This window comes from Phocoena phocoena, chromosome 7, assembly GCF_963924675.1.
Source record: "Phocoena phocoena chromosome 7, mPhoPho1.1, whole genome shotgun sequence".
NCBI classification, from domain to species: Eukaryota; Metazoa; Chordata; class Mammalia; order Artiodactyla; family Phocoenidae; genus Phocoena; species Phocoena phocoena.
The window spans coordinates 45,296,922-45,309,715 of NC_089225.1; the positions used below are offsets into that span (position 1 = coordinate 45,296,922).

At 36.1% G+C, this 12,794-nt stretch overlaps 1 protein-coding gene across 4 annotated transcripts in view; it reads left to right on the forward strand.

Moving 5' to 3' along the window:
• Positions 1 to 12,794, forward strand: part of SLC4A10 (solute carrier family 4 member 10) — a 221,952-nt gene that overhangs the window by 115,337 nt on the left and 93,821 nt on the right. For all 4 annotated transcript variants that reach the window (XM_065881067.1, XM_065881068.1, XM_065881069.1 and 1 more), the window contains 2 exons: positions 1,108 to 1,195; positions 5,792 to 5,938. In XM_065881067.1, coding sequence (XP_065737139.1) covers positions 1,108 to 1,195; positions 5,792 to 5,938 — 235 coding nt within the window. The remainder of the gene's footprint in view (positions 1 to 1,107; positions 1,196 to 5,791; positions 5,939 to 12,794) is intronic.

The following is a 12,794-nucleotide window of genomic DNA, read 5'->3' on the forward strand; positions in this document are numbered from 1 at the left end:
CCCAGGGAATAGAAACCTGAAAAGTAGCAGGATGTACATAGGTTAGGAAATTTCTTGAAAGTACTATACTTGATAAAGCATCTGCCACCACACTAAACTATTCCTGTTTTAAATGTATAGTAGACATTTCTGTATAGCAGAAGTTGACTTGGATTCAGTAACATCTGACACAAAAAATTAATGTCACATCCTCTAAGACTGTGTAATATATGCATCATGTAAAAACATGTACAATCTCTAAAGTTTATAACTAAATGAAAGGTAGAATTGTAGTACCTATTTTAGCACACTTTAAAAAGCCATTAGTCTTCATGTTTAAGAGCAAGAACCATTTAACAAATGAATACTGTAGAGTTATATTACAGAATATAGGTCATCTTAAAATTCTCACAATTTCCCTGTAGCATTGACCTTTTCAGAGATAAGACAATTACTGGTCCTCCAAAGTTAAAACACATGTTGATTTCTTCAAAAGCTCCAGTTGTGATGATGTATTTGCTAGACTTGCAACCTAATTGAGATGGAATGTCACAGTTCAGCTGCTACTTTTATTCCTGCAGCATTGGAGTTAATAGTTTTTTTTTTTTAATCCTAACTGATCTTTGATTCCTGGCAATCATTTTTTCTATTTAATGTAAATTTACGTACACCTACTGTTTTTTTGACCCTATGTTCTTTCATCGTTTACACTACTGTATTACCTTTTCCCCCTTCTACCTAATTCTACAATTTACATATCAGTGAGTTCTCTTTCTTACAATTCAGAAAGGTTTAATCAGATTTTACTTTTCTCAACTTTCTCCTCTAAGGATTATAGAATCCTAAAAATTCACACTAACAACTGTGTGGGCACGATAGGTAACTAAATGAAGGAAACAGAGCAAAATAACCACGATTCCAATTGCTCAGGGATCTCAAGCATGAGTCATTTTGAAACATCATAAGATATTTGAAAACCTGTAATAATAACCTGTGGAAAAATATGGAACTATTTTACATCGAAATCCCTATCTTCAGTAATTCCTTTGAGATGAGTGATTCTGTACTACTAAAATTATTTTTTATTTCTACCTTGAAACATTTGTGTTTTTTTCTTCTTAATTACAGATTTTTGTTCATTCTTCTGGGACCCCTGGGAAAGGGGCAACAGTACCATGAGATTGGCAGATCAATTGCAACCCTAATGACAGATGAGGTATTTATTCAAGTTCATTGGGAACATTTCCCTTTACTAGGTACACCTAACTTTTGGAGTTCTGTATTCATGACAGTTTGCTGTGAATCAGATTTCTCTGTATTGAATTCCCCTTCTTTTAAATGTTTGTCCTATAAAATTTCCTTTGGAAAAATTTGTTCAAAAGGGGTAATAAATTCACACACATGAACATTTTAAAACCTCATGCTCTAAAGAAAATTTGTTATTTAGTGACATTTAGAATGTATTTATTAATATTCCCCTTGTAACATATGTGTTGCCAAAGTGATCACCATTGTAAATATCACTGCAGGTCTTGTTTGGGGCAAAATAATTTTAAGGTCTCAAAAAAAAACAAATACAATGTCAGTTTATCTGAATAGTATACATGACACCAAAAGCCATGCAACGTCTATCAACTCTCTTTATAATTGCCTAAATGTAGATGTTTTTAACCTGGGAGTCTTTTAACCATTAGAGGAGCTGAAGATTTCAAGAGGCCTGTGATCGCTGATACAGCCCACAAATTTTTCTATGTACAAAAATTTGTGTGTAGTTTTCTTGGACTGGAAAAAGCTTTCATCAGCTTCTCAAAGAGATATATGTCTCAGAAATGTAAGATCATAAAAATAAACATAAAAAGTAGTATCATATAACTGGTTTCTTGGATTCTACAGCATGTTATGAAAATCTGTTTTTATTATTTTATTGTTTTTATTGTAAAAGAAGAGCATATGCAAAAATCACAGACGGGACATAAATTCAAAAGTCAGTAGTAAATAACAAAGAGATTATACATTTCTAGAATATCATCCAAATAATTTAATAATTTATTTATTGAAATACATGGCTTCTGATACTTGAAATCTTTGAAAAGAGCTAATTAGTATTACATATAACTTTTCCTAGTTTTATGAAATCTGAAAATTTGAACTTGTTGGGGTTCAATATTAATTCTTCTATTATATCTGTTCAAATTATGTTTACTGGTTTTATATGAATTAGTTATTGATATTTACACATAGGAAACCAAAAGCTAGAAGAAAAACATTTTTTTCATCTGTTTCAGAAAGAACCAACTTAATGAGTGTATCAGTTTCCTATGCATAAAAACTTACCACAAACTGGGTAATTAAAACAAAAGTAATTTATTTTTTCATATTTTGGGAGGCCAGAAGTCTGAAGTCAAAATGTCAGCAGGGCTACATTCTCTCTGGAGCCTCTAGGGGAAAGTCTGTCCCTGTCTCTCCAGCTTCTGGTGGCTCCTGTCATTCCATGGCTTGTGGCAGCAAAATTCCAGTCTCTGCCTTTGTCTTCACATGGCCCTCTCCCCTGTGTTTCTGTGTGTCTTCTCCTTTTCTGTCTCTTTATGTTTCTTATAAGGACACATGTCATTAGATGTAGGGCCCACCCTAATCCAGGATGATCTCATCTTGAGATCCTTAATTACATCTGCGAAGACCCTTATTCCAAATAAGATCGCTTTCTGAAGTTCAGGTGGACACATATTTTGAGAAGATTCTACTTAGCCTACTATAAAGAGTAACATATTCTGTTGAGGAAATCTGGGAGAAGACAGGAGAGTGACAAAAGGGCTTCATGAGTTCCACAAACCTATTCTAGTAGAACTCTCTATGAGAAGGCACTGACCGTATCTTTACTTTTAGTGTTTCCATATTGATTAATATTTTGCAATTTTTACAGTATTGAAAAATAAATGACACTGTGTCATAATTTAACTACTGTCACTTTCATGCACATATGTTTTATGGTATATTATGGTTCCACATCTAAGACATTAAGATATTACATTGAGATATATCTGGGGCATGGGACATCTTATGTGGTGAGAGGAGCATATTGTGCATAAATACTCAAGTTATCTCTCTTCCTAATACTTCCTTTCCCCAATTAGGAGTCAAGATTTTCTCAAAAGAAAAGAGTCAATTCCAAAGTTATTGACTAATCAAGTAGACATAGAACAACAGAGAAACATGCATGGTTTTAAAATTTTAGATTTAGAATGAGAGCAGAGAAAGGACTTCCATCTATTTCCTTGGTAAATGAGAACTACCTAATTTGAGAACAAGCATCAGCTCTTGAATGAAGGCTCAAACATGAATCCTTTAGACTTGAAAGTTTAGAGCTTAGCTTTGGGGCAATTTGTTTAACTCTCTGTGAGCAGTGGGATAGAGAAGCAGAAACTCGGCCAGAAAGTTACTCCAAAAATGAGAGCTGTTAATTATAATAGGACATTTAAATTAAATTATGATAGTACATTCATTTAATATTTAAAAAATGTTTAAATACTTTTAAAAGAGAAAAAAAGTTTTTATTGTTCAAAGCCCAGGTGGAGAAATTGTTCTGCTTATATAACTGCTTTGAAATACATTGAACAATTATACTCATTAAGAATAAAATTCAATATGTTGATTCTGGGCTTCCCTGGTGGCGCAGTGGTTGAGAGTCCCCCTGCTGATGCAGGGGACATGGGTTCGTGCCCCGGTCTGGGAAGATCCCACATGCCGCGGAGCGGCTGGGCCCGTGAGCCATGGCCGCTGAGTCTGCGCGTCCAGAGCCTGTGCTCTGCAACGGGAGAGGCCACAACAGTGAGAGGCCCAAGTACCACAAAAAAAAAAAAAAAAAAAGTTGATTCTTACAGTTTACTTTAGTTAAGAAAATGGTGAATTGTATTGCCCTATTAAGCTGTAAATTCCATGAGAGCAGTTACCACTTAATATTCATTTTTGTTCCCTGATTTTGTCAGGTGCTCAAATAAATATTTGTTGACTAAGCTCTGTTTGTTTTTCTCCTGTCTGTACCAGGAACTTCTTGTAGGTAGACTGTCTTTTCCTTTTGTATCTTCAAACTTAACGTAGTGTCTGACCCTCAGTCAGGGTTCAGTAAATTTTTGTTTAAATGAATTAATGACTGAATGTTCTAGTCATCCTAGCAACACCTTATCTTGAGTCAGTGTAATCTATTTTCTTCCTTCCTGTTGAGCATTACTAGAAAGAAATCATATGATTTTGTTTATTGGCGCTACTACCGATTTATTAATCCTTTTATATAGTCTTAAAAATTATTAAGCATTCCAAAGAGCTTTTGTTTATGTAGATAAGTATGCTGATATTTATCATAAGAGAACTGAAAACTAAGAATTTTAAAATGTATATTTGTGAACTTATTTTAAAATAATAGTAAAGTCATTGTATATTAACATAAATAACATAGTTTTATAAAAACAAAAGCCAAAGCAAAATCAAGGGATTCTTTTTCTTGTTTTGGATTTTTGCACCAACAATTTTCTCTGTCACCTAGCTCTTAAGTCAACACTGACTTGTTCTGTTCAATTAGCAAACATGCCCAACATATAGTAGCTACTTAAGAAATACGTATGAAATAAAAGTCCAGGTTTTTCCCATCCTTAAAATTTCTTGCTCCTTAACATAGCATGTACCACTGAAATGTTGAATGAATCTGAATCTCAACAGTTTTGAAAGGCTGATCTCTACTTGGTCCTGAATATCATAGCTTCATTTATCTCAGTGTGTTACAGTATGATTTTTGTCACTACCACTCTACTGAAACTGCTTTCTGTAAGGTCACCATTTACGAAATATACTATCCTGTGTTCAGTACTCATGTCACTTGATCTCTTACTGGCATTTGACATTATTGAACACCTCTTTTTTTTTTTTCTCTTGAAGAACAGCAAAAATTATGTGCTTTGTTTTGACACTAAATCTTTGAGGTTTGTATTATTGCTTACCCTGAGGTAATAAATATATCCTTCTATATTCTGTCCAATGAGTTTAATACTTTAACTCTCATATTTAAGTTTTTAATACCTAGAATTGCTTTTTGTGGGGGATGTGGGTAAAGATCCAATTTCACTTTTATATAGTTACTTGGCTTATTATCATTTATTGATTAGTCCATCATTTATTCAATGGTTAGCATTAGTTTATGCCACGGTATAAATATTGTTAAAATTTCTAATATATTCTGTAAATTTTTATCTCTATTTTAAAGCAAGGGCTTCTTTCAGGAAGTTTGACTTACACATATTTAAACAATGTTTGCCAAACTTGAATCATTAATTCTAGTTTAATGAACTTCCGTCTATCCTCCTTTCCCTTCTCTCTCTTTTTTTTTTTTTTTTTTCTTTTTGCGGTACGCAGGCCTCTCACTGTGTGGCCTCTCCCATTGCGGAGCACAGGCTCAGCGGCCATGGCTCACGGGCCCAGCCGCTCCACAGCATGTGGGATCTTCCCGGACCAGGGCACAAACCTGTGTCCCCTGCATCGGCAGGTGGACTCTCAACCACTGAGCCACCAGGGAAGCCCCTCCTTTCCCTTCTCTTACTCTTGCCACCAGAAATTTCAACATTCACCTAGCATTCTAAGAAAAAATAAGTGTGTGCAATCATAGAATAAACTAAGCTATAATATTTTACATTAAAAACTTCTTTAGTTAGAGCTTCTTATTCAAATTGTTATAATCACATGTGAAATAACTGGGAGATGAAAACAAAGAACACATTAAGATTTTATAATTGTTTTTTATCTATAAATGATTATTTTCCTTCTTTAGGTATTTCATGATGTTGCTTACAAAGCTAAAGATCGTAATGACTTGGTATCAGGAATTGATGAATTTCTGGATCAGGTTACTGTTCTCCCTCCTGGAGAATGGGATCCAAGCATTCGAATAGAGCCTCCCAAAAATGTTCCTTCCCAGGTATGTATATACGAAAATACTCTTAAGACTACCATCATTTTGTTGTGTTTTTAATATATGTACTAATATAGTATAACCAATCCAAAGATTCAAATGATTTAAATGATAACTTCTGTGATACTGTGATTTATAATATGAAACATGTATGTGGTCTTTGTCCCTATTTCTGGCAGAGAGCTCCTGAAATGCTTGGAATTTTCTAAGTGCTGAAAGCAACAAAGATGTCTTTTGTTATGTTAATGAGGTTACTCCCTGGAGGTTACCTCCAGGGAGGTGAGAGGGGCTAGAGTTTGAGTTCAATCACCAATGGCCATTGGTTTAATCAATCATGTCTGTGTAATGAATCCTCCACAAAACCCCAAAGGGACAGGGTTCAGAGGGCTTCGGGGTTGGTGAACACATAGAGATTGGGAAGACTGGTGTGCCTGGAGAGGGTATGGAAGTTCCTTGACCTTTCCCCATGCCTTGTCCTATGCATCTCTTCCATCTGGCTGTTCCTGAGTTATATCCTTTTATAATAAAACTGGTGATCAAGTAAATAAAATGTTTCTCTGACTTCTATGAGCCACTCTAGCAAATTAGTTGAACCTGAGAAGGGGTTCATGGGAACCCTCAGATTTATAGCTAGTTGATCAGAAGCACCAGCAACAACCTGAAATGGGGTCTGATTGGTGGACAGTCTTGCAGGACTGAGCCCTCGACCTGTGGAATCTGATGCTATCTCTGGGTAAATAGTGCCAGAAATGAGTTAAATTTCCCACCACATTTGAATTGGTACCAGAACCTAATAAATCTCTAAAAAGGCAGGGATATGAAGTTGTAAAATCTTCCTATTCAACACAGATTTGGTGTATTGATGATATTCTACTAAATGACAGTCTCACATGCCTAGAAAGATTTTAGACCCACCTTAAAACATACTATACTGGAGGAAAATTGAAATTTTAATAAAAATAGAAAATATGCTTGAGAAAAAGTTCATTACTGTCTTTCCATATTCTGATACATCACTTTGAAATTGGCAAGTGTTAGGAAAATTCAAAGGCATGGTTTAGTCATATTGCATGGAAAACTCCCTGTTTCTGCTAATCACATTTATGATTTGAAGAATTTTTTAAAATAATTCTTTTGTTTCTATTACTTTTGTGTGGGCATATGGTGTGAAAATTGTAAAAATTCTCCCTATAAAAATTGAATGTGCATTTTACTTGTTATACAGTGCAGAAAGATAGAAATAAAGACCATTGCTGTCGTTTGGGGTGAGATTCTTATTGCAGGCATGTCTTGGTTGAGAGTGGTGGCCAAATGTCTTAAGCCCACTCATATCGCCATCTCTATTCCTGTTGAATCTGCCTCCTCCAACTCTCTCTGCGGTCATCTACCCAAGCCTTGCCTTTGGCTCTTGTTCCTGTGGAGTTCAGCCGCCTTAGTAGTTGACTGTGCTGCCTTAGTTGAAGTACAGATGGCCTAATTGACCCAGCTCTAGACATAGAAGCTTTTCTGGTTAGCCAGAGGTGGGTAAATGAGCAGGTGTACTACTTAACCATTTCAGTTGATCTACTACTAAATAAAGTAAGTTGCTTAAAGAGTAATTTTAAGGGTTTAGATGGTCTTATTTTTGTATTTGCATACACCTTTGCACTTACAGTATTAGCAAAGGCAGGATAATGCTTCTTGAAGTAATAAGAAAGAATCTCTTTAATTGATGTTATTTGGAAACATTTAGTGAAAATACTAATATGTTGAATATGAGACCTTAAAAGTCACTTGTTAAAACACCAATTTGCTTTTCAAACATTAAAACTAAAGTCAAGCCTTTTTAAAAGAATTTATTTACTTTATTTTTGGCTGCATTGGGTCTTCATTGCTGCGTGCAGGCTTTCTCTAGTTGCGGCGAGCAGGGGCTGCTCTTCACATTGTGGTGGCTTCTCTTGTTGCAGAGCATGGGCTCTAGACATGCGGACTTCAGTAGTTGTGGCACATGGGCTCAGTAATTGTGGCTCGCAGGCTCAGTAGTTGTGGCGCACGGGCTTAGTCGCTCCGCGGCATGTGGGATCTTCCCGGACCAGGGCTTGAACCCCTATCCCCTGCATTGGCAGGTGGATTCTTTACCACTGCACCACTACGGAAGCCCTAAAGTAAAGCATTTTTGAAAGCACCTTCCCTTTGAGAAATGATGTTTCTGAGGCAAGTGAAGGCATGGGAGCTTTGTATTTTCAAAATTAATTTTATGAGACTTTAAAACCAGGATTAATTGTTGGATTCTGGGTACTGAGAGGCAGTAGTAGAAAGAACATTGAATTAAGAATCAAGGCACCTGGGTTCTGCTATTATCTATTTGTGTGATCTTAAACAGATACCATAACCTTTCTGTACTGGTGTTCTATATCAGTGTGTCCAACAGAACTTTCTGCAATGATAGAAATGTTCTATATCTATGCTATCTAATAAGCCAAGCCACTACTGAGCACTAGAAATTTGGCTACTGCAACTGGGGAACTGAATTTTTAATTTTAATTAACTTAAATTTAAATAGCCATGTGTAGTTAGTTACTATAATGTTAAACAACACAATTTTATATAATGAGTTTGAATTAGATACACTCTGTGTTTCTTTACAACATTAATATTTTTTAAATGTATGTCGGAATTGAATAATAGATACTATGAAACTATGTTTTCTTTGATTAAAATGAATTGAAATAAATTAAGCACTCTGACTTCCTATTCATTCAAATAATATTTTCCTCCATGGGATAATCTCCATGGTTTTTATTCTTCCAGAATGTGCAAATCACAGTATTTTTAATACATTTTACTTTCAGTTAAGAGAAGAATAAATAGTCATCTCAAGGGATACCCTTGAAAATACTGTTAGAACATTGTGTCAATCATTATAATCACTCCCTTGTGTATACCCTCAACTTCCTTGCTTTTCTCTCATGCCATTTACTTGCTTGTCAAAACCACAACACTGTGTGAGTTCAGTTCTTTGGTCTATACCTCCATTGATGCAGCTGAGAGTGACTGAAGGAAAACATACAGCTACATTGACTAATCTCATATAATTCATGACCACATACCTCAGGTAGGCCCTTTATATTACAAGTTCATTATACCCTACTTCCCGAGTTCAATCCATTCTCTACATTATTATCTCACACCTGTTTTCTCTCCTCAAACCTTCAGCACATGCTTTCTGACTTTCAGATGTTGACTTGCTTCCTACTTCCCTAAGAAAATTAAAATAATCAAAAGAGAACTTCTGTAGATTCCCAAAACCATATTTATCTACCGCCAGCACCTACATCCTCTGCCTTCCCATATATTACTATTGATGAATTATCCAAAGTCAGCCTTCTATCTGTGCAGTAGATCCCATCTCTTCACACCTACTCAAAAACATTACTCCCCAATCCTCCTCTTTCTCCCCTATATCATCAGGTCTTTTGTTCTGTATTATATCATTTTTATTAGCAAACAACATTGTTAATTTGTAAATCTCAAAAAAAGAATTCTCAATGCCACTATCACTGCCAGCTACTCATCCATTTCTTTGTTCCCTTCTATAACCCAGTGCAACAGAAGGGTTCTCCGTACTATCTGCCTCCAATTCCTCTCCTCCAATTCTCTCATTTTTTAATTGAAATATAGTTGAAGTACAATATTATGTTAGTTTCAGGCATACAGCATAGTGATTCGATATTTAAATATATTACGAAGTGATCACCACGGTAAGTCCAATAACTACCTGTCCCCATATAAAATTATTACAGTGTTATTGACAACATTCTTATGCTGTGTAATACATCCCCATGACCTATTTACTTTCTAGCTAGAAGTTTGTACCTCTTAATTCCCTTCACCTATTTCACCCATCCCCACACCTCCTCCCCTCTGGCAACCACCCATTTGTTCTCTGCCCCTATGCCTGTTTTTGTTTTGTTTGTTTGTTTTGTTTTCTAGATTCCACGTATCAATGAGATTGTATGAGTATTTGTCTTTGTGTGACTTATTTCACTTACCATAATATCCTCTAGGTCCATGCATGTTGTTGCAAATGGCAAGATTTCATTCTTTTTTATCCTTCAATTCTCTCTTAAACCTACCTCCATAACGCATTTGCCCCCATCACTTTACTAAAATTTACTTACATGAAGGTCGCCAAAGACCTCCACAATGTTAAATTCCAAGGTCAATTTTCAGTCTATATTTTATTTAGCCTATCAATCAGCAGCCTTTGACAGAATTGATGACTCCCTTTTCCTTGATATATTTTCTTTTCTTTGGCTCCCAAAATCCCACACTCTTGGTTTTCTTTATACCTCACTGGTGACTCCTCAGTTTCATTTGCTGGTTGCCCCTCTTCTCTCTGATTTCTTTATATTGAAGTGATGCAGGGCTCAGTCCTTAGTGGTCTTCTCTCCTCTACACTCATTCTCTTGGTAATATCATCCAATCTTATAGCTTTAAATCCTCTCCCAAATTTATCTTTCACCTTGCACTTGCAAGTTACTTATCCAAATGCCTATCTTGTGTCTCTACTTGGGTGTCTTTTAGATATCTAAAATTCAACATGCTAAAGTTGGAACTGAATTATAGAGTGTATTATTTCTGTACCTATAAACATCTTTGCATTTATATTATAAAAGGCAATATAATGTTTCCTGAAGAATATAAGAAACTCTGATCTTTTCTCAAAGTCTGTTCCATCTGTACCTTCCCATCTCAATAAGTGTTAACTCCATACTTACAATTGACCAAACCAGAAACTTTTATTCTTCTCTCTTATACCTGACTTCAATTCTGCCAGGAAATACTCTTGGCATTGCCTTCAATATTTATCCAGAATTATACGATTTCTCACTGTTGCCACTGCCACCCCCCTAGTTCAAGCTACCACCATCTTTCTCCTGGATTACTGAAATAGCCTCCTAACCAGTCTCCTTGTTTCTACCCTTGGCCCCTAGAATCTGTTCTCAACACAGCAGCCAGAGTGTTAGGTCATGCTACTCCTTTCCTTAAAATCCTGCAAAAGCGCCTCATTTCATTAAGAATAAAAGCCAAATACTTACCATGTTCTACTAAACCTATAGAGTCTGGCTTCCCTTCACCTCTCAGTCATCTCCTGTCTCTTTCTTGCTCACTCCTCTCCTTGGCCTCCCGCCTCCTTGTTCTTCAAACCCTGCAGCCACACTCCTGCCTTAAGTCTATCCCACTGGCTGTTCTTTGCCTGGATGTTCCCCAGTTATTCTATGGCTAATTCTCTTGACTCCCTCAAGTTTTTCTCAAGTGACACTCCATTTGTAATTCCCAGTTCCTCCTCCCTATACCTCACATCCCCACCTTAGTCTGCTCTAAATTTTTACTTTTCCATAGTTTTTATTTCTTTATTTTTTCTTTATTATATATTCTGCATTTGAAAAAAACCATTTGATATCATCTCTCTCTCTAGAGTCTGGCATGTACATAATGCTACATAAATATGGACATCTCAAGGATCTTATTAAATCCACCAAACCTCTCTCAATCCCCAAAAGGAAGAAGCAGATCTGTTCAACGTTTCTTTCTAATAATTCAGGTTGGAGATATCAGAAGAAACTTGGAAACAAATTTTATTTATTTATTTACTTATTTATTAAAAAAAAAATTTTAAGACATCTTTTTTTAAAATTTATTTATGTTTTATTTATTTTTGGCTGCGTTGGGTCTTTGTTGCTGCACTCAGGCTTTCTCTAGTTGCGGCGAGCGGGAGCTACTCTTCGTTGCGGTGCGCAGGCTTCACATTGCGGTGGCTTCTCTTGTTTGCGGAGCACGGGCTCTAGGCACGTGGGCTTCAGTAGTTGTGGTTTGCGGGCTCTGGAGCGCAGGCTCAGTAGTTGTGGCACACGGGCTTAGTTGCTCCGCGGCATATGGGATCTTCCAGGACCAGGGCTCGAAACTGTGTCCCCTGCATTGGCAGGCGGATTCTTAACCACTGCACCACCAGGGAAGCCCTATTTTTAATTTTTATTGAAATATAGTTGATTTCAAACTTGTGTTAGTTTCAGATGTATAACAAAGTGATTCAGTTAGTTATATATATACACACACACACACACACACATATATATATATATATATATTCTTTTTTAGATTCTTTTCCATTATAGGTTATTACAAGATATTGAGTATAGTTCCCGGTGCTATACAGTGGGTCCTTGTTGGTTATCCATTTTATATATAGTAGTGTGTATATTTTAATCCCAAACTCTCCCTGGTTTTTAATCTTTTTAACACACCATAGAATTAATTTACTTACATGTTTACTGGTTTACTGTTTGCCTTCCCCATTAGAACATAAGCGCCACAGGCCTGATTTGTCCCCAGGTATACAGTGGTGCAGCCTAGAACCTGACACAAATTGGCTCCCAATAAGTGTTTGTTGACTGAATTAATAAATTGTTTAATTTGCCTAGTCAAATATCTACTCACCTATTGATTTTACTTAAAATGTCTGGGGAATTCCCTAGCAGTCCAGTGGTTAGGACTCGGTGTATTCACTGCCATGGCCTGGGTTCGATCCCTGGTCGGTGAACTAAGATCCTTCAGGCTGCGCGGCTTGGCCAAACAAAAAAAAAAAAGTCTGAAAAACAAACAAACAAAAATTTCCTGTATTTTCCTCGGAATATTCATTGGTACTATACATACACAATTCTTTTTTCAAAAACCTTTTTGTCTTACTAGAAGATGACCACTCCTTGAGAAAATTGTTACTTTAGAATGACAAATATCCTTCATGGCTTATCACTTGCCTTATCAATGTATAGCTCTTCCCACTGTAAAACAATGAATTAATTTATGCAGTCAGAGATAA